This window comes from Aquarana catesbeiana, linkage group LG09, assembly GCF_042186555.1.
Source record: "Aquarana catesbeiana isolate 2022-GZ linkage group LG09, ASM4218655v1, whole genome shotgun sequence".
Taxonomy (NCBI): domain Eukaryota; kingdom Metazoa; phylum Chordata; class Amphibia; order Anura; family Ranidae; genus Aquarana; species Aquarana catesbeiana.
In genome coordinates this window covers 211,831,454-211,856,848 of record NC_133332.1, presented here as the reverse complement: position 1 = coordinate 211,856,848, position 25,395 = coordinate 211,831,454, and the positions used below count along the sequence as shown (strand labels likewise).

General features: G+C 42.6%; 1 protein-coding gene across 3 annotated transcripts in view; it reads right to left on the bottom strand.

Moving 5' to 3' along the window:
• Positions 1 to 25,395, bottom strand: part of GPSM1 (G protein signaling modulator 1) — an 811,168-nt gene that overhangs the window by 215,539 nt on the left and 570,234 nt on the right. For all 3 annotated transcript variants that reach the window (XM_073599650.1, XM_073599651.1, XM_073599649.1), the window contains one exon: positions 1,390 to 1,549. In XM_073599650.1, coding sequence (XP_073455751.1) covers positions 1,390 to 1,549 — 160 coding nt within the window. The remainder of the gene's footprint in view (positions 1 to 1,389; positions 1,550 to 25,395) is intronic.

Sequence of the window (25,395 nt, the reverse complement as noted above, 5' to 3'; positions counted from 1 at the left end):
ATGCAGTGGGCCACGGTCAGGGAGGAGGAAGTGAAAAATGAATACAGCAGATATACAGTAGGTGCTGATAAAATTTTTTAAAAAATATCCAATTCGTTTACAGTGCACAGTTTAGTAAGGGATGCTGAAGAGTTGTAAAAGTGGGTGGAACGCCGCTTTAAGAGGAGCCTGTGAAAATGTAGCCAGCATGTTCAATGGTTGCAGCTCCACCCCTATTTCTGAGCTACCTTTTGTTTTGTTTTTTTGTTTGTTTTTTTACATATACAGGAAAATGAGAGGGAAGCTGCGGAGAACAAAATCAATTCAAAAGAGACTACAGTTTTACATGGAAACATGTGTAAACAGCTGGCTTTTCAATTATGTAGAACAAGGATTAAAGTAAACCTTTTATGAGACAAGTACATAGGCTGCCATTGCTGACCTCTAATAACGAAAATGCCAATTGCCCAGCTGTTACACTGATCTTTAAAATCCAATACTTTCTGACTCACTTAACTCAGAAGTAGTATACAGATCAGCTTGTTCCATGCCAGTGGCTTAAAGCGTTAGTTAACCCAAAAAAAAAAAAAAAAAAAAAAAAAAAAAAAAAAAAAAGCATGTTATACAGCACAGTGCTTGTGCTGTGTAATTTGGCCCCCTGAAATACCTGTCTGACCCTGCCTGGCTATACCCTCCCCCCTGTGCGCTGACTCCGATATATCAGGGCTGCTGAGCTCCGACACCATTGTCAGCGTACGTGCCTCCATCATATGCTACCCTGCTCTCCTGTCTTTCCTCTGTCCTCATCCCCCTCCCTGTCTGCTCATACCAGTGCCCCCCCTCCTCTCATATCTGCAGCTAAATCCTCCCATCCTCTCTGCACTATAATAACAAGTGTGCCTGTATAAAGTAAAAAATCTGCCAATCTGTATCTATATGACCATGGCTCCTGGCGCTCAGCTGACTGTCGGCTCTGTCTCTCCTCTCTCCCCCTCCTCCCTGGCTGACATCAGTGGGAGGGCTCAGCCCCGCACACTGGAACTGTGAGCTGAGAGAGAAGAGAGCTGACAAGTCAGCTGAGTGCTGGGAGCTGAGCCTATATAGGCACAATCCGGCAGATTTTGTTACAATACACAGGGACGCTTATGGTAATGTCTGGAGGGGATGGGAGGATTTGAAAGAAGTGGGTTAACAACCACTTTAAAGTATTAAAGCCAGTGACAGCCAAGCAGTTAGTATTTTCAGATGCAATCAGCAGTGGCAACCTAGATGCTCCTCTTGGCACTGGTTCTCAACTGCAGTGATACCTGAAATCCATTGGCATATGACTTATTTCCCACACTGTGAAATAAAGACACTCTCAAAACTGCAGTAGGTTAATCATTCTGAATGGCATGTGTGTGTACTCACATATCCGGTCATCCATTGCTGGCACGTGTGTTGGCGTTGTTTCCGTCCCTGCGCTCTGGTTCTCCTCTAATGTACATCTTTGATCATCCATCCGGTTACTCTGGAATTTACTCAAGAGGTCAAAGAAACATTCCTCGTCTGATGGCGCCCGATTGATTTTCTGCAAAACAGTTCAGGGAAGATAATTTAATACGGATTTTCCTGCCTCTCCTGGGCCTTCTGCGCCTGCTTCCACACCAATCAATGCTGGATGATTCCCCCATTTACAGCCACTATTGATTCATGACAGTGTTCGCTATGACAAAGCTGCAGTAGCTCTGCTAGAAGTGACTGTGGGCTGTAATGTGTTATTAAAAAGGAGGGTAAAAATATGTCTTAATAATCGTCCATTAAAGCTAAAGTATAGGCAAAATCACAAATAGAAAAATTGGAACAAGGGACATAACATGCAGCTAGTAGGATGTATCCCTTGTGCCGATTCCTCTTGTTTCTGAAAATCTTTGTTCATCCTGTCCCCCCTCCACCATATTCTTCTGGTGTAGCGTGGGTTAGTGGGAGTAAACTCCCATACATGAATTTTATCAATAGGTAAACCTATAATAAGGCTTACCTATAGGTACTGTAAATATCTCCTAACCTGCACCGTTTAGGAGATATTTACTGTACATGCAGCCTGTGACATCACTGGTGCATGTGCTCTGAAGGAACAGCCACCCGGGCTGTTCATTCAGAGTCCTGTGATGTAAACAGCGGCTTCCACATGGTAGTGACATCATCTTGGCTCCAGCCACTCACACAGCCAGAATCTGCGAACCCGGAAGGAAAACAGGTGAAGATGGAAGCCCTGTCAGCTGTGACAGCTCGGAGCTGGAAGGGCTTCGTTCTAAGGTAAGTTTCACATAATGTGCTAGTATGCGATGCATACTAGCACATTATAAAACTTTGCCTTGCAGGTACAAAAAAAACAAAAAAAAAAAACTGCAGTTTGCTACCGCTTTAATACAACTAATAGTCTGTCACAGGCTCTCAATAAGAGAGATTGATTATGCCCACCCTTTCGCTCTGCCATTCATAGAAGCTGTACTATAGTTTCATTCATGGAAGCTGTAGTGAATATTCTATGAATGGTGGAGTTGGGTGAAATGGGTGAGAATAGTCAGGCTCTCCTGATGAGGGCTTGTGGCAGCACATTATTTATATTACAGCCCCCCACCCCCCCAGCCGCAGGGTTTCAGAGGGGGCAGGATGGAGGAAGATTTCCAATAACAGAAGTGGAATTGGCATGAGGAACACATCATATTGATTGTATGTTATGTCCCTTGTGATGATATTTTGGTTTGTGATTTTGGCTGCACATAGGCTTTAAAGCATTCATGTGCTTCATAATTACAAGCATTAGAAGAAATCTTTTTTACATGTTAAAATATCTATAAAGTAACAGAATGACAGATGCTGTGCTAAATAGAACTGTATACCATAAGGAGAGTGAAAATACTGTTCATATCTTGCAGACTCTGTGCCACTGCTCCACCACCTAACTACTACTAAATGTCACCCCATTAGTGGCGCCCACTCTGAGCTTTATAAACTGGCTCAACTGAAAAAATATTTCACAATATTTGATAGCGATATTGTCGATTTTGGTTTGTATATTCACTGATGCAATTTTAAACTATCTTTCTTTATTTTGAATAATATATATTTGTTTATACAGAATGTTAATAGCAAGTTAGGAGGGCAGAGAGAGTTGGAGAAATTGCCATAATACCAAAACAAAATCCCTCCCCACATACACAGTTTTCCCCGATCAACATCCAATCACATACCAATATATGCAACAAAAATAAATTCTTTCTTGTCTGTGGTCTGTATTTAAGGGCTTAGCACTTAGATCATCAAAAAACACATTCTGAAAAGTTCACAAAAGCATTAAAGTGGAATTAAACCTCAGCCCAAATTTTCTTTTTTAGTTGGGTCTTTTAGCCATAATGTGCTAGTATGCACAACATATTAGCACAACATGGCAGACTTTCCTGGAAAGAGATCCCCTTCACCGATACATGGTTAGAACTCCCTTCGGTCATGGACACTGCCATCTTCTCCCAGTCCTCCTTCTGGGTTCAGACTCTTTGGCCACTTAGTTGACCAAATGCACACTTGTGCATGGGAGTCACATCATGGCACACAGCGGTGCCAAAAATGTCTACCTCTGGTTTTTTTCCCCCCACTTTCACATCACTTTTCTGGTGACAGTTTGCCAGAAAACTACCTGTGCCTGATTCAGCAAGCATTTGTGCCAGTTTTGGCACTGAGTTGGGTGACAACTTCAGGTGGTTCTAACTATGACAGCAACAGATTCCTAAAGAATTGCTGCCAGTTCTTAGTTTAGGATACTGGAGATAATTAAGATCAGCTCTGAGTGGGCGTATTGAGGTAGGTCAGGAGTGGGGATGGGGGACTTCTGTGCTTGGGAGCTGTCATGAATGTGAGCTGCCCGCTTAGGGCTCTATTCCTGGCCCCACTAAGATGACAGATTTCCCACTGAAGCTAAATGTAATTAAAGGAATCAGGTATACTGATGGTCAATGGCCATATTTGGGAAATGGCTTAAAGCAAAATGATTCCAGCAGTCTGACACCTGAAAAGGCCCTCTATGCTAGTCAGTTTGATTGGTCAGCATGGGATGATGTCACTCCCAGGCATTGCATGTCTTTTCTGCAATAAAGACCCTGCCTGCAATTATCTTTAAACTTTAGTTCCACTAGTCACTGGATGAATGGAGTCTGATGGGTTATTGATTGACTAGTTCCCCATCAGGTCCGTCTTACTTTTGCTTGAAAATGGATGGTGGATTCCAAAGCTGCTGTTTGACTGAATACCAACATGGACACTCATGATTCATGTATCTGTTTCTGACATGCAGTCAGGTGCAAGCACCAACATTTTTAGAGCAGCAGTCCGATGGAATCTAAAGGGTGTGTGTGACAACCATTTTAAATCCCCTCCATTGATTTTACTTTCAATACATTTTTATTGAAGATTTTCAAAGAACAATAAGGCCTCATGCACACTGGGTGTTTTTACAGCTACTGTTTTTGGCTTCAGACAATAAACTCCCAAGCATGTTATCCTGTGTGTCCATGCACACATAGGCTGTTATCAGGACTTTTTGGCAGGGGTGTTTTCTAGCTGGATAAAAAAAAAAAAAAAAAAAAAAAAAACAGAACTAGTGGGTTTTGAGAGGAGTTTTTAGCTGTAAAAACACCAAAAAACCTGGCTCCTCTGCATTTATCAGCGTTTTCGAGGCATAAGCCTTTATGGGAGTATACAGTTTTGATAAAAAAAAAAAGTTAAAAAAACGTCAAAAAACACTACTACAAAAACGCTGAAAAACTCACTCTAGCTACAGCTTTCTATAGCTAACGTTACTGTTTTTTTTTTTATAACGTCCTGTGTGCATGAGGCCTAACATTCACAGAAGATTTTGCAGTCATACACTTGAGACACTCACACATGTGAGAGTGAACAGTACAGGGCAAAGTTTATCTTCAGAGAAATGATGCACCCAGGATGTGGTGTACCAAATATATTAAAGGTTTAAACTGATAGATGTTAGCATAGGTTGCCTCTGCACGTTTAAGAGAGTGGGGAAATCACTCCCACTCCAGTTGTTGAGGGCTAATCAATTTTGCATCTTGGGGGGTTTTTAGCTTCCAGCAAAATATTGGTAGTGGCATAAGTTGTATCTAGGTTTGCACCGATACTAGTACTTGTGCAAATGCTCCGATGCTTGACCCGATACCTGGACAGTCAGGGACAATCGGTGTGGTGGTGGTGGAGTTACAATCACCGATCTCCCTGTATGGCTTTCAATAAAGCATATGTCAGCCCCCCCCCCATGGCTTTCAGCTGCTTTATTGAAAGCCATACAGGGAGATCAGTGATTGTAAGTCCCCCCCACAGCCGAACCAATCACCCCTGACTGTCCCCTTTATCCTCCTCCGGTCCTCCTCTGTGTTCTCCGTGTGCTCCAGTCCAGTCCTCCTCTGGCTCCTCACATGTCCTCTTCCGTGCTCTCCTCTGGTTCCCCCCGTGTCCCCCTCTGTGCGCTCCTCCGTTAGGTCCTGCGCCCTCCCTGTCCCAGCTCTGTCAGGATTAAGAGCGGAGGACTGAATGAATGACTCTGTTCATTTATAACTGAGCATCGTAAACTGTGTTTACGATGCTTCAGTTTATGAATGGAGAGGAGCCTCTGTCTCCTCTCCATTCATCTTCAGTGCAGCTGAGGCTTGAGAGAAAGGGACTGGGGAATCTGTATCCTCAGTCCCATTCCCTGTCTCAAAGGGGAGATGTCAGGGGTCAGACCTCTGATTATCTCACCAAAGCCGCCCCCCCCCCCCCCCCAAAAAAGGTTGATTAAAAAATAATAAAAGGAAATGTAATAAATATTTAAAAGAAAAAATACAAAAAATATATATTATTGTAAATAATAATAAAAAAAAAAAATTGTAAAAAATAAATAAAATAAAAAAACTACTGACAGTCCACACCTCATCAGTGCTGCATATTAGTGCCAATGTCACGACATAAAAAAAAAGTATCGGTATCTGTACTCTGTCTTAAAAAAGTGGTATCAGTGTATAGATGTATCCAAAAAATTAAATGGAGAACAAAAAGGGAATGGGGCCAAAGCCTGTTTTTTTTTTTGGTAGTTTACTGTGCGCTGTTATAGATTTAGCCAAAACATACAGTTAAAGCCTAACTTCTGAAGTTGTGTTTAAAAAGAAGATAAAAAAAGCAACAACAACCTGATTGATCTCCCTCACGGCTACTACTATATTATTTGTAATTATATGTTTTTTATGTATATGTAATAAAATAAGTCCCAATTGATTTTACTGTGTTTTAACTTTATTTAAAATAAACATTGTGATTTTTATCTTCAAGTGTATGTACGGTACTCTCTTCAGGCACATTTAAAGTCCCATTATTCTGTTCCTCTCCCTATATACTCTTCATTTAGGTGATTGGGGAGTTATATTATATTTAATAACTAATAGCCACACAGAAATGGCATTTTAATGGTCTCAATTCAGCAAAGGGACATCTAGCTACTGTGCATTAAAGATGTCCACAGACTTAGATTATGTTCTCCCAATACAGCCTAATCCTTAGATTATGTTCTCCCAATATAGCCTAATCCTTAGATTATGTTCTCCCAATATACCCTAATCCTTAGATTATGTTCTCCCAATACAGCCTAATGTCTGTGGAACAGCCCCTGATAGTCCAAAAACAACAAATATTAGGGGACAGTTCTTATTACTGTTATTTCCCCTGAGATGAGCCATCACCAGAACCATCATTCTCCCTTCTCTACTGTCTAAAATTCTCTATTCAGTATTTTCAAATCCCTCAGACTGTTTTGATGTTGATTTTTCAAAGCAGCAGTGTTCTGTCAGATTAGCAAACCTGTGAAATCAGCAGGCTTGCCGCTGCTTGTAAAATTCAACATCTAAACAGTCAGATGGGTTTTTAAATACTGTATATCACTATATAAGCTCAGTTTACTGTTAAAAATAAGTGTGAAATACATGACTCCGACGGGTGTAACAAGATGTCCACTTGCCGCCTTCTCACTGTATCCCACTGTGGACGAGTGCGGGGTGTAGCAAGATGGCGGCGACGGAACGTCACTTCCGTTACAAATTCTGACGAGTCGCCTAATCTGGCGAAATACCGGGACTTGGAAAACAAGGAGCAGAAAAAATGTTCCATGTGTTTTAGGTCTTTATATCATGTAAGTAACAGGATGCAGGCCGCATCTATAGTTCAATAATATCCAGCATATATGAACTTGCTGCCGGATGACCCCTATTCTACAGCTCATAAATATGGATTTAACTTATAAAAGACACCTAAGCTGCTCTCCAGGCCCTTCTGTATGTCACTCATTCTACAGGCCCTTCAGGAGATGCACAGAGCAGACCTGACCAAACAAAATATCATTTGTATAACAGAATATGTTTTCTCTTACACACACACATACCTGTTTGTCCTCCACTGTACTTGTTCCATCTATAATTTGGTTTTAACATTTATACCGAATAATTGTGGATTGTTGGAGTGCAGCTGTCTGGATCTTCCTCGTCTTCCAGCCTCTCTTTCTTAACTTGACCAAACAGGGTTTTATAGTGCCACCTACAGGAGTAGGACACTGGGCAGAAAGAAAAACTTGGCCCCTCCTACAGGCAGTCCTCTCTGGATAAAACCCCCACTCTGCTATAGGTAAGCCAGTTATTTTTGTTTAGTGTTCAGTAGTAAGGACCTAGTTCCCTGCTGAGACCTATGGTTCCATAGCGTTTCTTCTTTTTATTTCAAATATTTAGTCAACAGCCAGGCTGAGCGACAAGCTGGATAATATAGATCCAGTGGTAACCACAGTCTGGGCAACTAGCACATGCAGAGCTTTGGCTATACACTGGTTTGGCCGTAACAGTCCCATCATCGACTGGGGCAACCAGCGAGTTAAATGTTTCGCTGAGACACATATGACCGGGCGCTGGAGTACGTGTCACAGGGTTTCCCCTGGCCGACAGCCCCCCCACTTCAGTGGAGAGGAGGACCGGGCATGGAAGCCTTACCCACACACTCCACTGTATCGGAAAATAGAAATGTCCCCCCCATCCCTACCTAATGCAGCGCAGCGAGTACTCCCTGAGGTGATTGGCCCTGCAGGGTCCCACTCTCCCCCTTCCCCAAACCTTAGTGGTAGTCTGTTTCCCCCTCCCTCTTGGATGTGGGATTCGTCTGACTGCAATTTGTCCCAATTCGACATGTAGACCCCAGGTTATCTTGTAAAGGTCCGCTGAGGTGGCATTGTTTTCCATGGGCTCTCCCCCTACCCTCATTTTGGTTGCCTGGTGAGTAGATGTCTGGCAATGGGGTGCATGAAGGTGTGAGGCTTGATCCAGTCCCCATGTGCATCCCAGCCTCAAGCTGAGGATGTTTTGGACTAATTTTTACTGGGCCAGGTTTCCTGCTGGGCCCTCTCGCAGGTGGGCGCACCACGTGGCCGGACTGCCCGATAATTTAGACTGGCCTAGTGGGCAGGCTGTGGCATGTTGACTGTGGGCATTAGCTGTACCTTCTGCATGGGGTTTCGGCACCGCTTCTGGCAGGACAGCTGCTGGGGGAGGGATGGACACTGGGCAGGCTGTAGTACCTCCATGTTGCCTTTGGACACTCCTTCTGTTCTCGGCTCCTAGCAGCAGCCCTTCTTTGATAGGCTGCAGCAGTGGCCATTTTGGTGTAGCTTCAACTGGCAGCCATTTTATTGCTCCCCTGCTGGCAGTTTGCTCTGTCAGAACAGGTTATATCCAGATCCGGGTCTCCTTGCATAACCCTGTACGGTTGGTAAGTTGGGACTTGTCCTCTCCTCTGTATATGGGGGCCAAATATATTTGTGCATGGTCTAGATGAGGTAGGATGTTCCGCATTAGATTATACACTTGCTCTTTGCATGTATTCTGCTCATAGGCTTCACAAGGCCACAGTGATTCTAGTGGAGATATCCCCCCTATTTTCTGGCTCCTGCAGACCGCAGGGCAGAGTTGGTGGCACTTCTATGTTCCCCATTACCTGTTCAGCTCCCTGTGTGGGCCACGACCCTGGTATCCAAAACACTGACCGAATGGGCCAGGTTGTACGAGGGGCTTTGACTTCTAGTCCCTGAACTGCTTGACCAGTTGGTCCAGGGATTAAATGTCTGTGATGCATCCCTTGATGCAGCTCCATTTTTCTCCAAACCCACTCAGCCTAGTTGGACAGTGTCAAGGTTCCCATATGCTCCCTGCTGAACTTTGTTAGATCTTGACTTTCAAGATGTCTGCCTTGATTCCATCCAGGCGCTTGGGAGTGTCTGGGCCTGATTCTTGATTGAAGTAGGCCAAGGTGTTTCTTCCACTAGACAAACTCCAGAACCTCCTATCTGCATTCCAGTGGCTCCCTGCGGTTTGCATGCAGGCTCTAGGTCTGACAGTGGCTACTTTCAAAGCTGTTCAGTATGCCCAGGTCCATAAGAGGGCTTTGCAGAAGGAAATCCTGTCCACTCTTTAGTTAAAGTGGAACTACACTGTATCTGAGCACCACAAACCAAAAGCACTATTTAACCGTTTGCTGACCAGACGCCGTTATACTGCGGCAGGTCGGCACGATCCCGCAAACCGCCGTAGCTGTACATTGGTCTCTTTAGGCGGGATAGCAGGCGCGCGCGCGCCAGCTGCACTGTGGGTGTGCAGATGCGTGTGACCGGCGTTCACGATGACCGCCAGCCACGTGCGATCTCGGGCATGAGAGCCAGAACAGGGATGTGTGTGTGTGTCTGTGAGGAGAGGAGAGACAGATCGTGAGTTCCTACTAGCTAGGAACAATGATCGATCATTTCCTCCAGTCACTCCCATCCCCCTACAATTAGAACACACACTAGGGAACACAGTTAACCCCTTAATCGCCCCCTAGTGTTAACCCCTGCCTTGCCAAATGACATTAATACAGTAATCAGTGCCTTTTTATAGCACTGATCACTGTATAATTGTCAATGGTCCCAAAAATGTCTCAAAAGTGTCAGATCTGTCCGCCATAATGACGCAGTCCTGATAAAAAAACACTGATCACCACCATTACTAGTAAAAAAAAAATATAAAAAAAAATGCCATAAATCTTTCCCCTATTTTGTAGACGCTATAACTTTTGCGCAAACCAATCAATATACGCTTATTGCGATTTTTATTACCAAAAAAATGTAGAAGAATACATAATCAGCCTAAACCGAGGAAAAAATAGCTTTTAAAAAAAAAAAAAAAAAAGGGGGATATTATTTTAGCAAAAAGTACAAAATATTGTGTTTTTTTTCAAAATTGTCGCTCTTTTATTTATAGCGCAAAAAATAAAAACCGCAGAGATGATCAAATACCATCAAAAGAAAGCTCTCTTTGTGAGAGAAAAAGGACATCAATTTTGTTTGGGCACAGCATCGCATGACTGCGCAATTGTCAGTTAAAGCGACGCAGTGCCGTATCACAAAAAATGGCCTGGTCATTGAGCAGCCAAATCTTCCGGGGCTGAAAGTGCTTAATTCATTATTAATATTCAAAGCAAACTCCCCCATCCACCCATGTCTCCATGCTTTATTTTGCTTAGAAAAAACACCCCCTAGAATTTCTGTCTGGCCATCTTGAGTAAGGGCAGATGATTCATGTAGCATTTACTTCCTTGAATCCATCTGTCCTTAGCTCAGGCAAGCAGGTAGAAAGATGTGCTTAGCTAAGTAAACTAGGGATGCATCGTAATTTCGGCCGCCGAAACATATCGGCCGAAAATTGCCCTTTCGCCAAAAAGCCGAAAGAGAATTTTTGCCAATACCGAAAATGGGACGGGGCCTATCAGGAGGGCTTCCTATATCGTAGAAGAGAGGAGAACCGCCGCCTGTTTGATTACAGCGCCGGGAACATCACAGCTTTCATTTCAATAGCTGTGTGTTCCCCGCTGCACGCCGTCACATACAGCCCCTCCCCCTTGTCCGGGCACTTTGATAGGGACGGGTCCAATGGGACGGGTGATCTGTCTATCAAAGTGCCCGGACAAGGGGGAGGGGCTGTATGTGACGGCACGCAGCGGGGAACACACAGCTATTGAAATGAAAGCTGTGATGTTCCCGGCGCTGTAGTCAAACAGGTGGTGGCGGCGGCGGCTCTCTTCTCCCTTCACTGGCTGCAAAGGGGGCACAGGCTGCACTACTGGGTACATTGGCTGCAATGGGGACACAGGCTGTACTACTGGGGACACTGGCTACAATGGGGACACAGGCTGCACTACAGGGGACACTGGCTTCAATGGGAACACAGGCTTCACTACTGGGGACATTGGCTGCAATGGGGACACAGGCTGCACTACCAGGGATCCTGTACCATGTCCTCAGTCTCTGACCATCTCCTATACCATGTCTGCAGTCTGACCATCTCCTGTACCATGTCCACAGTCCCTGACCATCTCCTGTACCATGTCTGCAGTCTCTGACCATCTCCTGTACCATCTCTGCAGTCTCTGATCATCTCCTGTACCATCTCTGCAGTCTCTCACCATCTCCTGTACCATCTCTGCAGTCTCTCACCATCTCCTGTACCATCTCTGCAGTCTCTGACCATCTCTGACCATCTCCTGTACCATCTCTGCAGTCTCTGACCATCTCTGCAGTCTCTGACCATCTCCTGTACCATCTCTGCAGTCTCTGACCATCTCCTGTTCCATGTCCCCAGTCGCTGACCATCTCCTGTATAAAAATATTTTTTTATTGGTGTTGTTTCGGTATCGGTTTTTGGGATCAAGGAAGATTTATTTTCGGTATCGGTTTCGGCACCAAAAAACCCATTCGGTGCATCCCTAAAGTAAACCCCTCCTGAAGACTCCTGGGATGAATTATATAATTTGGCTAGGTATGGAAACCAGGAAGTAACTAAAGTGTTAAAAAAAAAAAAAAAGAAAAAGCTGAAATCAAGTAAATATGATAAAAAAAGTATATCTATTTACTAATGCTAGTAGCATAAGGATTAAAAAATAGTCAATGTTGATTGAGAGAGTGAAGTTCTGCTTTAAGGCTTTTGCTCAGGAAGTAACTCACATCTTTCTCCCTGTTTATTTCCGTGTCCTCAATCTAGTTCTCTTGGCTCTTCAGAAACCGCCCTTTAAATGTATCAGGGATATTCCCTTATCTGATTTTACCTGTAAGGTGACTTTTTTATGGCTATTTTTTCTGTGCTGAGATTCTCTGAGTTAGTGGGCTTATCCTGTAAGAAGACTAGGTGTTGCATAAGGACAAGGTGGTTTTGAGGTCAAAGGCCTCTCTTCTCTCAAAGTAGGTCTCTGCCTTCCACCTTAATCAGGATTCTGTCCGTCCTGCCTTAAGTCCAGCTCCAAAGGCATGGATCAGACAAGTTATTAAAGCGGAGTTCCGCCCACATATAAGACTTTGCGCCATCTAGTCAATCCATGCATTTTAAAAATGTATTGACTAACTTTTTTTTTTCTGTATTGGTTTTACCTTCTTTTTTACTGTTTTTCTTCGCTTCCTATGTACCCCACTGCGGCGAGGTATGTCATTGCCTCGATTAATTTGGGCCCTCCTCCTCCCCCCCGCTGCCTTCTGGGACCTGTGTACGTCCCAGAAGACGACGGGACCACTCAGCACAGCATGACTCAGTGCGCAGTAGAAAACTGGCTGTGAAGCCTGAAGGCTTCACTGAAGGTTTCCCTTAGTTGCAATGCCAGCGCCTGCACCCGGAGCCGAAAGGACGAATCGGCTTGGGGTGCCGACATCACGGGAACCCTGGAAAGGTAAGTGTCCCATATTAATATACAGTATTTGTAGCTGCTGACTTTTAATTTTTTTTTTTTTGTACAGGCTGGAACTCCGCTTTAAGGCCTAAGGACTGAAGGATAGTGTTCCTCCCTTCCCCGTTAAAGCACATTCTACTAGATCTGTTAGTGCTTCATAGGCTTTTCACCATCAGGCATCTGCTTCTTAACCACTTGCCTACTGAGTACTTACACCCCCTTCCTGCCAATTTTCAGCTTTCGGCGCTGTTGCACTTTGAATGACAATTGCGCAGTCATGCAACACTGTACCCAAACTAAATTGTTGTCATTTTTTTCACACAAATAGAGATTTCTTTTGGTGGTATTTAATCACTACTACTTTTTTTGCTAAAGAAACAAAAAGAAAAATAGAAGCCGGCTTTCTGCTTCTCTCCTCACGCTGATCGTGAGGAGAAAAAAAAGCCGATAACAGGCTTGTTTATTTCCGAGATCAGCTGTCATTGGCTTGACAGTTGATCACGTGGTAATGGGCCCGCTGTGATTGGCCCTTTACCCTGTTCTGTGATCAGCCAAATCGTAAGGATTCAGCAGTCACAGAGTGCACCTAGTGCCTGGAAGCCTGCGCGGTAGCCGTCGTTCGGCTATAGTGGGGGCGTAAAGTGGTTAAAAGTGTAAGTTCACCTTTACACAAGTGCTCATAAGTTTACATACCCTGGCAGAATTTATGATTTCTTGGCCATTTTTCAGAGAATATGAACGATAACACAAATACTTTTCTTTCACTCATGGTTGGTGTTTGGCTGAAGCCATTTATTATCAATCAACTATGTTTACTCTTTTTAAATCATAATGGCAAAAAAAACTACCCAAATGACCCTGATCAAAAGTTTACATACCCTGGTGATATTGGCTTGATAACATGCACACAAGTTGACACAAAGGGGTCAGGATGGCTATTAAAAGGTAACCATCCTCACCTGTGATCTGTTTGCTTGAAATTAGTGTGTGTGTGCGCGTGTATAAAAGGTTAATGAGTTTCTGGACTCCTGACAGACCCTTGCATCTTCTATCCAGTGATGTACTGACGTTTCCGGATTCTGAGTCATGGGGAAAGCAAAAGAATTGTCAAAAGGATCTGCAGGAAAAGGTAGTTGCACTGTATAAAACAGGAAAGGGAATTAAAAGGTAGCCAAGGAATTGAGAATACCAATCAGCAGTGTTCAAACTCTAATCAAGAAGTGGAAAATGAGGGGTTCTGTTGAAACCAAACCTCAGGTAGACCAACTAAAATTTCAGCCACAACTGCCAGGAAAATTGTTCGGGATGCAAAGAAAAACACACAAATAACTTCAGGTGAAATGCAGGAATCTAAAAATTTGGTGTGGCTGTTTTAAGATACACAATAAGGAGGCACTTGAAGAAAGATGGGCTGCATGGTCTAGTCGCCAGAAGAAAGCCATTACCTACGCAAATGCCATAAAGTATCCCACTTACAATATGCCAAACAGCACAGAGACAAGCCTCAAACCTTCTGGCACAAAGTCATTTGGAGTGATGAGACCAAAATGAAGCTTTTTGGCCACAACCATAAATGCTACATTTGGAGAGGAGTCAACAAAGCCTATGATGAAAGGCACACCATTCCTACTGCGAAACAGAGGTGGATCGCTGATGTTTTGGGGAAGTGTGAGCTACAAAGGCACAGGAAATTTTGTCAAAATTGATGGCAAGATGAATGCAGTATGTTATCAAAAAATACTGGAGGAACATTTGCATTCATCAGCCAGGAAGCTGCGCATGGGACGTACTTGGACATTCCAACATGACAATGATCCAAAATACAAGGCCAAGTCGACCTGTCATTGGCTACAGCAAAATAAAGTGAAGGTTCTGGAGTGGTCATGTCAGTCTCCTGACCTTAAAATCATTGAGCCACTCTGGGGAGATCTCAAATGTGCAGTTCATGCAAGACAGCCTAATAATTTACAGGAACCGGAGGATTTTTGCCAAGAGGAATGGGCAGCTTTACCATCTAAGATAAAGAGCCTCATCCAAAAATTCCACAAAAGACTTCAAGCTGCCATTGATGTTAAAACGGGGCAATACACGGTATTAAGAACTGGGGTATGCAAACTTTTCATCAGGGTCATTTGGGTAGTTTCTGTTGCCATTATGATTTAAAAAGAGTAAACACAGTTGATTAATAATAAATGGCTTCAGCCAAACACTAACCATGAGTGAAAGAAAAGTTTGTGTTATCATTCATATTCTCTTAAAAATGGCCATGAAATCATAAATTCTGCCAGGGTATGTAAACGTACGAGCACAACTGTAGATTCATTTGATGCATGGATCTATCTGATGGTATTATATTGACTTTATTTGTAGTTGCTTTACAAGCTCCCGAAGAAGCAGATAAAGCAAAACATGTCAAGCTACAAGCATTGTGATTTGATATAGGGTTCATGTATGCGTATGATGTATATGTATCAAATTGTTTTAAGAAAGAAAGGACAGTTTTTGTTGACCTAATGCCTTTTTAATAATTTGGATTACAATAAAATATTTTTTTTAATATAATAGTGTGTGTGGTACCATAAAAATCCCCTTTTCCTATGATTAAAAAAAAAACTGCGGAAAAGGAGTTTGCTTCTGAGCCTCGTAGGTGGAAAGCCCTTCTTTATTCAGTACCTCAACAGTGACACACTGACATTAAAGGTGCCCTAGAACAATGATACGCTGGTACTTGTGGGTCCCAGAGCAAGTACACACTGGCACTACGGGGTCTTGAGACTGACAGTTTTGGTCCCAGAACAATGACATACTGACAGGTCATCAAGGTAAATATAAGAAATATGTGGTTGTTACAATTCTCTTCTCTGGACATGTGTCACCCCATGGTGTCATCCTATACAATGCCAGCTGAATATGTTCCCCATGCTCTCTTACATTACCGGTGACAAAAGTAGCTTTTGACATGAAACACGCGAGGGAAAGTCATCTCCAATGACAACCAATAACAAACGACAGAACAGACAGCAAAGTTTAGAAGAGGTTAATTCAGGACATTGGAAACATACAGCTATTGCCCAATCTTCCCATTACAATCTGATATTCTAGGGTGCCAGAGAAATCTCTCAATGTGATAATGCAACACTTTGCATTTTTCTATTAAACACAGTGATAATAAACTGTAAATGTAATGCCTCACGTCTTCCCTTTCATAATTAGAGCACATCATTTTCAAAAAATGTGTGAAGAATTTAGGCTGTTGGTTGAAGGTGACAATTAATAAATATATTCCAGCAGAAAATAAAGTTTTCTGTTAGAAAAGTGATTTGGTTGTGGAGGCCTGATGGATTCACAGAATTACTGTACACAGCCAAGAAACTCACTTATACTGTTTTTTCACTGAGTTCTTATTGTAAAGGGAATCTGCATATCATTTTTAAATTATTTTCATATGTAAGTTCTATATCATCTTGGTTCTATTTCATATACAGACTTATAAGTGCTCCCTCTAGTGGCCATCTACATGTCATCTATAAGCCCTTGCGGATTCTGTGACACTGCCCTGCCTCCAGCCTGTGCTCTGTCTGTGTCTCTCCCTCTCTATATATAGCTTTATGAAAATAAAAAGCAGAACTAACTATTACACCCCCTTAAATGAAAAGAGATAACACAGCTGCCATCATCCATTCACACACCCAGAAAACTTGCCACCAGCATTGGGTCCATAATTACTCTCCCATAGTGATTGGATGGATCATCTTTGATACTGGTCAGACACACAGCGTCAAGCTGTCTTCTAGGCATTGTCACCCTTTCCCTTTTCTTAGAGAGCTGACACTCCTCGTTCTTCATCTGCCACCCACCCCTGGCTGACACATTGAATTGCGATGTGATTCAAGCGGAGCGGGCTCTCTGCAAGAAGGGCTCCCGCCAAATACAGTAAAAGCATGGCATCCGTCTCCAGCCAGCACATGTATGTCACTGTCATCCTGCCTTTTGTTCCACGGAGGAGCTATTGAACCTTTCATCTTACAACGTGGCCTTGTCTTCACCGACCTGGAATTGCTCAACAGCCAGCAGCTGCTTCAGATTCTATTTAGCCTTTGTTTCATACCGAACCATTCCGCAGAATAAAATACATTATACATTTTCTAAAGAATCTGGTGTGAAACCCAGAATGAAAAAAGAGAAAAACCAAACAAACAGAAACTAGCACAGACTCATAAAAAAAAAAAAAAAAAAAAAAATCTGATCAGAGCGCCCAAAATGTATAATTTTTTCCCCCCCAAAAAATCACAGCAGACACAACGTCACAACAAACTGCCACAGTGATAGGATGGTCTAATTTTTTGGCAATAGCCCTAATAGCTAACAAGTAAAGATCCTGAATAACATGTAGCCATATAGCCATCCTAGTATTTCAAAAGAGAATTTATATTGTGCATGATGTTTAGATGTAATAAACACACTAAGAAGCCCTTATAATACCTTGAGATGATCAATATTAATCAATAAATATTAATTATACACACAGAATAAATCATCCCAGCATAGCATATTTGTCTGCTTTTTGAATGCATTACCTCTTTGTATTCAGGGTTTTAGAAACCCCTTTGTTTGTTTTTTTGTTGGTTTGAGTGGTATTTTGATTTAAATGTTGTAAAATTGTAAAAGAACTCAATAGTATTTTTTGTTTGTCTCCTTTGTATCCATGCGGGGTCCGTTGCCTGGCTTTGGGCTTGAGTGTTTGTGTGTGGGGGATGCTGACGATGGCCAGAGTCAGTTTTAAGATCCTGGACAATGTTAACTTGGATGAGCTGCAGATACGAGATTTATTCACGCAACCAGAGAGGGTGTGCTTGTGTGGGGGTCGGTAGTGTGAGTGTCTGCGGCTTGTTCCTTGCTGCATTTGCACACCTCTGGCCACCCAGCCACCATTTGCATCGCCTTGGTGCAGGGGGAACCCCCCCTCCCCTGGCATATGCGCAGTGACTGGCAATGGGTGGCTTCCATGTTGGTACACCCAGACCAGCAGGTGTACACCCTGGAGCTTGCCTCATGGATGGGAGGAGAGCTTCCACCCAGTGACAAGCCCCAGCCATCAGATAAGGAGTGTAAACCACCGCCCCCCAGTCCAGGTGGCCACAATTCATGGCTCATTAGGGAGACCTATAGGTGAGGCCCAGGATGGAGCTGATGCTGCTGGGGGAATCCACACAAACTGCATTTGCACACCATGAGCATATGTTGTTTAAACAACTATAGATGGTATGTACTCTTTTTTTCTTTAAACCCTACTAACTTGCAAGCCCCTCTGGCTGATGCCAGTATTAGTTAACAAATTGTTTATGTATATATTTCTCTGTTGAAGTCGTGATGACGAAACACGTCAATTGGTGACCTTACAGCGACCGAAAGTGATGTGTGCATGTCACTACCAGGAAGGAACAGCCAGATACTAAAAATGCAGTGGATGGCAGACAGCATTCCATACTGATTGGTGAGAACACAAAATGCCTGTTAACAATTTATGTTGTGTAAGTGTGTTTTTTAAGAGGGTGGTCATCTTGAATAAGATGACCACCCCCTTAATCACGCCATCACGCTACGTGGAGCCTTTTTTTTACATGACTAAACCACCCTGGGCGATGAGCCGTTTGAGATAACCGGATCAAACGGGAGACACCTGGTGTGTTCAAGGCTTTTGAATTACATCCTTTTTGTAAATCCCTAGGGGAGTGTGTTTCACATGGTGTGGACTCTGGTGGATGGTATACGCCTAATAATTAAGTAGCATCCTTTACCTATCACTTGAACTGTCTCATCACCTATCAACATTTGATTTCTTATTTGTCTATGCTGGTCATATTTAATTTATTTGATTGGAGCGCTGCTTTGAGTATTTTTTTTTTTTACTTACGTGTATATGTATATATTTCTCTGCCTAGGTTAAAGGCTTCTTAATGATATGCTAAGTGAATCAATCTGTCTAACTTTTCCACAGAAATATTGCAGTAAAGACAATTTCTGTGTTTTATCATAACGTGTGTGTACCTACTAAAGCGGCTCCTGCAGGGGTAGAACTACATTTGTAAAACAGGTATACCTATAAGGTTTGGTTCACACTGCTGCGACTTGGGATCCGACTTGTGAGAACCCAAGTCGCATGACATGTGAAATCCCATTTTAGTCAATGGGAGCTGTCTTAATTAGCACTACTGAAGTTGCTCCAACTGTAGAAAAGGTTCCTGTACTACTTCAAGGCGACTTCTATCCGACTTGTGCCCATAGAGTTTAATGAAAGCCGCCTCCAAGTCTAATCCTCATCTTAATTGATGTGATTTGGAACCGACATTACAGGGAGATTAAACAGGCATTCCCTGAAGTTGCTTCAAGTCACTTCAAGTCACACTGAATTGGCCTGGCAAAGTCGCTTTAGTATCAAAGTTGGTAGGCAAACTACACCCAATATTTTGTTTTATGCAATAAAAGACACCAAACCTTGTATACTTGGGTGGAAGTTGACCTTCATGAGGAAGGAAAAATATGTTTATGGAGCATTTTATTGTGTACCATGGTTTTTAATGCAGACCCCCCCTTGTGTATACTGTACAATAAAGTACTAGTAGAGTGTATTGTGAAATACCCCTTCTTGATGTTTGACTGGATGAAGATATGGTTTATAAGCAGTAGGGTTTGTGGAGACTGCTATCCATGTACAATGTACCAGCTCCGTGATGTCGTCATGGAGGAGTGAAAGAGGGCTCCAGTAGCAACCTATGAAGCTCTGGTGAACTCCATGCCCAACAGGGTTAAGGTAGTACTGGAAAATAATGGTGGCCACACAAAATATTGACACTTTGGGCCCAATTTGGACACTTTCACTTAGGGGTGTACTCACTTTTTTTGCTAGTCGTTTACACATTATTGGCTGTGTGTTGAGTTATTTTGAAGGGGCAGCACATTTTCACTGTTCGACAAGCTGTACACTCACTACTTTACATTGTAGCAAATTGTAATTTCTTCAGTGTTGTCACATGAAAATATATAATAAAATATTTTTACAAATGTGAGGGGTGTACTCACTTTTGTGAGATACTGTATATTTGAAAATGTATCAATCCTGATGTACTGACTGCAGCCCTAAAATGCCAGGACACTACAAATGCCCCCACATGACCATTTTTGGAAAGTAGACAATCCAAGGTATTTAATAAAAGGCATGGCAAGTTTTTTTTAAGTAATTTTTAGGAAAATTAAGAAATTCAAGATTTTTTTTTCTTAACATACTGTCACCAGTGCAATACAGTGTCATTATATGACTGGTGTGGTGGTTATCAGGGATACTGACTGCTGACAGTGTGTAAAAAAATGTGTAAATTATCTTTAGTTCAGTTTTTTAACTTTTTATACACGGTCATCAGAGTAATTCAGGATCACCACAGTATCAGGTATTTTTCATACACTGTGATTGCTTGTTACCAAATCACCCTCTCCGCTCCTCCCAAGACCTTCTGCTCTCTAGCTCCCTTGTCTCCTCCTCCCATGCTCATCTCCAGGACTTCTCCAGAGCCTCTCCCATACTCTGGAATTCACTACCCCATTCAGTCCCGTTATCTCCTACGCTGTACACTTTTAGGCGATCCCTGAAAACTCATCTCTTCAAGGTGGCCTATCCTGCCTCCAGCTAACAACCAAATCTTCTACTCCCCTCAGTTCATCCCTCACAGTACCTACCTTTTGTTTCACCAGCCCCTCCTTCTTAGATTGTAGAGGAGCAGGGCACTAACCCTCTTGTTTTGAATTTTACTGTTGGTGTAGTGTCTCCTTACATTGTAAAGCACTGCGCAATATAAATCCTGTATAATAACAATACTTTAAGAAGAAAGAGAGGGCTCCATTAAGTGAAAGCACAGTTTAAATAAAATCAAAAATGTAGCTTACCCCTGAAACTGGATGTGATGTCACTTTCCAACACGTCATAATAATGCGTCATAATAAAAGATTCCAAGAATCTTGACAAATCTGTGTGTGCAAGGGAAAGTACCGAAATGCAATATTGGATGCCCATGTTTTTCTGCATCCCTGGATGGCTCTGTATTAAAAACAGGCATAATTCAGTGATGGACATCACTGCATGGGCTCGGGAATACTTCCAGTGAACACAGTTCATTGTGCCATCCAAAAATGCAAGTTAAAGCTCCATCATGCAAACAAGAAGCCATATCTAAATATGATCAATAAACGCTGCCATTCTCTCGGGGGCAAACCTCATTTAAACTGGTCTGTTGCAAAGTTGAAAACTGTTCTGTGGTCAGATGAATTTAATTTTGTCATTCTTTTTGGCATCCATGTGCGACATGTCCTCTGGACTAAAGAGAAGAGGGAAATTCCGGCTTGTTGTCAACGCTCAGTTCAAAAGCCTGCATCTCTGATGGCATGGGGTATATTAGTGTGTAGTGCATGGGTAGCTTGCACATATGGAAAGGCACCATCAATGCTGAAGGATAAATCCAGGTTTTAAAGCAGTGTATGCTCAGGCAAGAATGGGACAACATTCCTCTCCCAAAACTCCAGCAACTGGTCTCCTCAGTACCCAGATATTTATAGAGCATTAGTAAAAGAAGAGGGGATGCTACACCGTGGTAAACATGGTCCTGTCCCAACATTATTATGAAATTGCTTCACAATTTGTAGATGCAGCTTTTCACAGATTGGTGAACCTCTGCCATCTTTACTTCTGAGACACTCTGACTCTCTAAGAGAACCCAGTTATGTTAACGACCTATTGCCAATTAACCTAATTAGTAGCAAAATGTTAATCCAGCTCTTCATTGTTCCACTTACTTTGCCAGCTTTTTGTTGCCCTGCCCAAACTTTTAGATCTGTTGCTACCATCAATTTCTAAATTACTTTACTTTTTTCTTAAAATTGTACATGTTCTCAGTTTAAACATTTGATATTTTATTAACAATAGAAAATAGAACACATGGATTTATTAGATTTGCAAATTCTTGCATTATGTTTTTATGTAAATTTTACAGAGTCACAAATTTTCGGAAATTGGAGTTGTATTTGCTTGGCTACCATCAGACTTTGGACTGTGGTTGTTGTACCTAGATTCAGCATACTTTTGTTTTGTTGAGTTTAGATCAGGGGGCTCCAAACTTTCTAAACAAAGGGCCACTGTGGCCAATGGAAGTAAAAATGTCCTAGCATCAGAGGGGTAAATAATGCCCCATGATTGGTATTAGGGTGAGTAATAGTGCCCCATTGTTTGTATCAAAAGGGAGGAATAGTGTGCCATCATTGGTGTCAATGGGAGGAATAGCGACCCATTGTAGATGCCAGTGGTAGGAACTATGCCCAACTGTTGCTGAGAGCTGGGGGAATAATGCTCCAAGGGCCATATAAAAGCAAGCAAAGGGCCACAGTTTGGAGACCACTGGTTTAGACCCCTTTCACACTGAGGCATTTTTCAGGCGCTAAAGGGCTAAAAATAGCGCCTGAAAAACCCCCCCCTTGCAGCCCCAGTGCTTTCACACTGGAGCGGTGCGCTTGCAGGACGTTAGAGAAAGTCCTGCAAGCAGCATCTTTGGGGTGGTTTAGGAGTGGTGTATACACTGCTCCTCCACTGCCCCTGCCCATTGAAATGAATGAGCACTGCTGCCGAAGCGGCCTGCAAAGTGCTTCGGCAGGGGTGCTTTTCGGGCGCATTTAACGCTTTGTTTGGCCGTTAGTGCAGGTTAAAAGCACCCCGCTAGCAACCGAAAAGCGCCGCTAAAACGACGGTAAAGCGCTGCTAAAACTAGCTTTACCGCTAACGCGGAGCGGTGCCAGTGTGCAAGGGGTCTTAGAATAGAAGACACGTTTTTTCTAAACCTTTAGGAAGTAATGTTATTGTGTAAAATTATAGGAGATACAGTTGTGCTCAATAGTTTACATACTCTGGCCAAAATCATGAAATTTAGGCATTGATATTGAAAATATGATTGATCATGCCAAAAAACTGTCTTTTATTTAAGAATACATATCATATGAAGCCATTCATTATCACATAGTTGTTTGGCTTCTTTTTAAATCAGAATAACAGAAATCACCCTAATGGCCCTGATCAAAAGTTTACATGCCCCGGAATGTTTGGCCTTGGTATAGACACACAAGGTGACACACACACACACACACACACACACACACACAGGTTAAAATAGCATCTGTGGCTTTTTAAATTGCAATTAGTGTCTGTGTATAAATAGTCAGTGGGATTGACTTACTAAAACTGGAGAGTGCAAAATCTAGTGCAGCTCTGCATAGAAACCAATCAGCTTCCAGTTTTTTTTTTTTTTTTCAAAGCTGAATTGAACAAGCTGAAGTTAGAAGCTGGTTTGCTACCATGCACAGCTGCACCAGATTTTGCACTCTCCAATTTTAGTAAATCAACCCCAATGATTTTGCGAGTTCTCATGTGGATGCACTGAGCAGACTAGATACTAAGCCATGGGGAGCAGAAAAGAACTGTAAAAAGGACCTGCGTAACAATGTAATGGATCTTTATAAGGATGGAAAATGATTTAAAAGGATATCCAAAGCGTTGAATATGCCAGTCAGTACTGTTCAATCACTTATTAAGAAGTGGAAAATTCGGGATCTCGAGACCAGGAAAGATTGCATCCACAACTGCCAGAAGAATTGTTCAGGATACAAAGAAAAAACCCACAGTGAACCTCAAGAGAAATACAGGCTGCTCTGGAAAAAAAAAAAAAAAAAAGACAGTGTGGTTGTTTTTAAGAAGCTCAACATGATGTTTCTTGAACAAAAATGAGCTACAATTGTTTTCTGTGTATCATTCTTCCAGTACGGAAAAATGCTGGTCACCACAATATATGTGAATAGGCACTTCGTATTCCCATAGTTCCGTTTTGAGGAGTTAAAATTATAGGATCTTGAAATTATTCAATGATAGTCAGATATCTGAGCTGCATGTATGAGGAAATGGGAAGCATCTTTTTTTTTTTTTTCTGGTCTGTGAATGTGAAGTTTTACTTTAATTGGGGGGTTTGGAGGGTGGTAGCTCTGCCATAAATGTTAAATGAAGATCGGAAGTGTGCGGCTTGCAAGGCGAGCAGCAGACAAAGAACATGTACTTCAAATTGGAGATGTCCCAGAAGGCTTTGCACTCACTCACACGGCGCTCAGAACGCAGCTGCATTCAGCTGTGCATCCACAGGAAGAATAGACAGCATTCCCTACCCTAATTACAGCAGCATTCATTGCTATCTGTGCTACATTGTGACTGTAGAGCAATACTGGCTATGGTGAGAGGATATAAAGGAACCAAAAAGCTCTTCATTAAAAGGGTGTGAAGCAAAGTTATCACTTGGGTCACAAACCTAAAAACAAAGGCTAGGAAAATTTACAGTCTTATCTAATTTGAGATATATAAGCAAGTATGTAGAAGGAGACCCAGGTAGCCTGCATTGCCATTGTTGTATGCATGGGAGAATCTCTTTAGAAATGCCTGCTCAAGGCCCATCCCTGCAAGAGTGTCATAGCTGAAAGCATGCACATCTAGAAGGAATCTTTCTTTGTTTTAACTCTACATTCAGAGGCAGAATTAACTAGATAATCTTTAAGGACGCCAGCAGAGTTCTAAAGCAATAAAAGGCCACACAAAAATGTGAAAGGTCATATCTGACTCATCTAAATGTATTTAAGGTGTGGTAAATGTGCACCTATTATCTAAAGCTGAACTTCAGGCAGATTCAAAAACATTAATTCATGAAGGTATGTGTGTTACAAAACTGTAAAGAAGTAAATTACATTATGTATTAGGCTTCTTTCACACTGGCGGAATCCGTCCGCTCAGTAGCTCTCAGCTGATCCCCACTGAGCAGGCAAATGACAGGTTAGTGTCCGCCTCGCTGATGCAGTGCAGATACAGCCTGCTGTTCTCTATGGGGCTGTCGAATGGAAACGGCCCGCCTGTCTGTTTCCATCCAACTTTCATCCGATTCGATGGACAGATGGGGAATAAATACTCATCAGTCTGTTTTTAGAGAACAGGATCAGATCGGATGCCGGCGAGTGTCCGTGGATACCTTTCCTCTGACATCTGCCGCTCAATAGAGAGCAACAAATGGTCCAATCGGGTTCACCTGAAAAACTTACAGGCAGACCAGATCAGTCCGTCAGTGTGAAAGGGGCCTAAATAATAGGATTTTTATAACAGCTTACCTAAAAATTCCTTTTCTTGGAGTACATCACGGGACACAGAGGCTCAGAGTAATTACTAAGTGGGTTATATCTCACCTTCAGGTGCTGGACACTGGTGTAATTAGACAGGAAGTTTCCTCCCTATATAACCCCTCCCCTACAGGGAATACCTCAGTTTTTGTAGCGAAGCAATAAGTGTCCCACAAGAGGGGCGGGAGCTCTGTGTCCCGTGATGTACTCCAAGAAAAGGATTTTACAGGTAAGCTGTTATAAAAATCCTATTTTCTTTATCGTACATCACGGGACACAGAGGCTCATAGTAATTACTAAGTGGGATGTCCTAAAGCAATGCCTACTGAGGGGAGGGAGACACAAATAAACGCAGACCGCCATCAGACGTGAGGACCT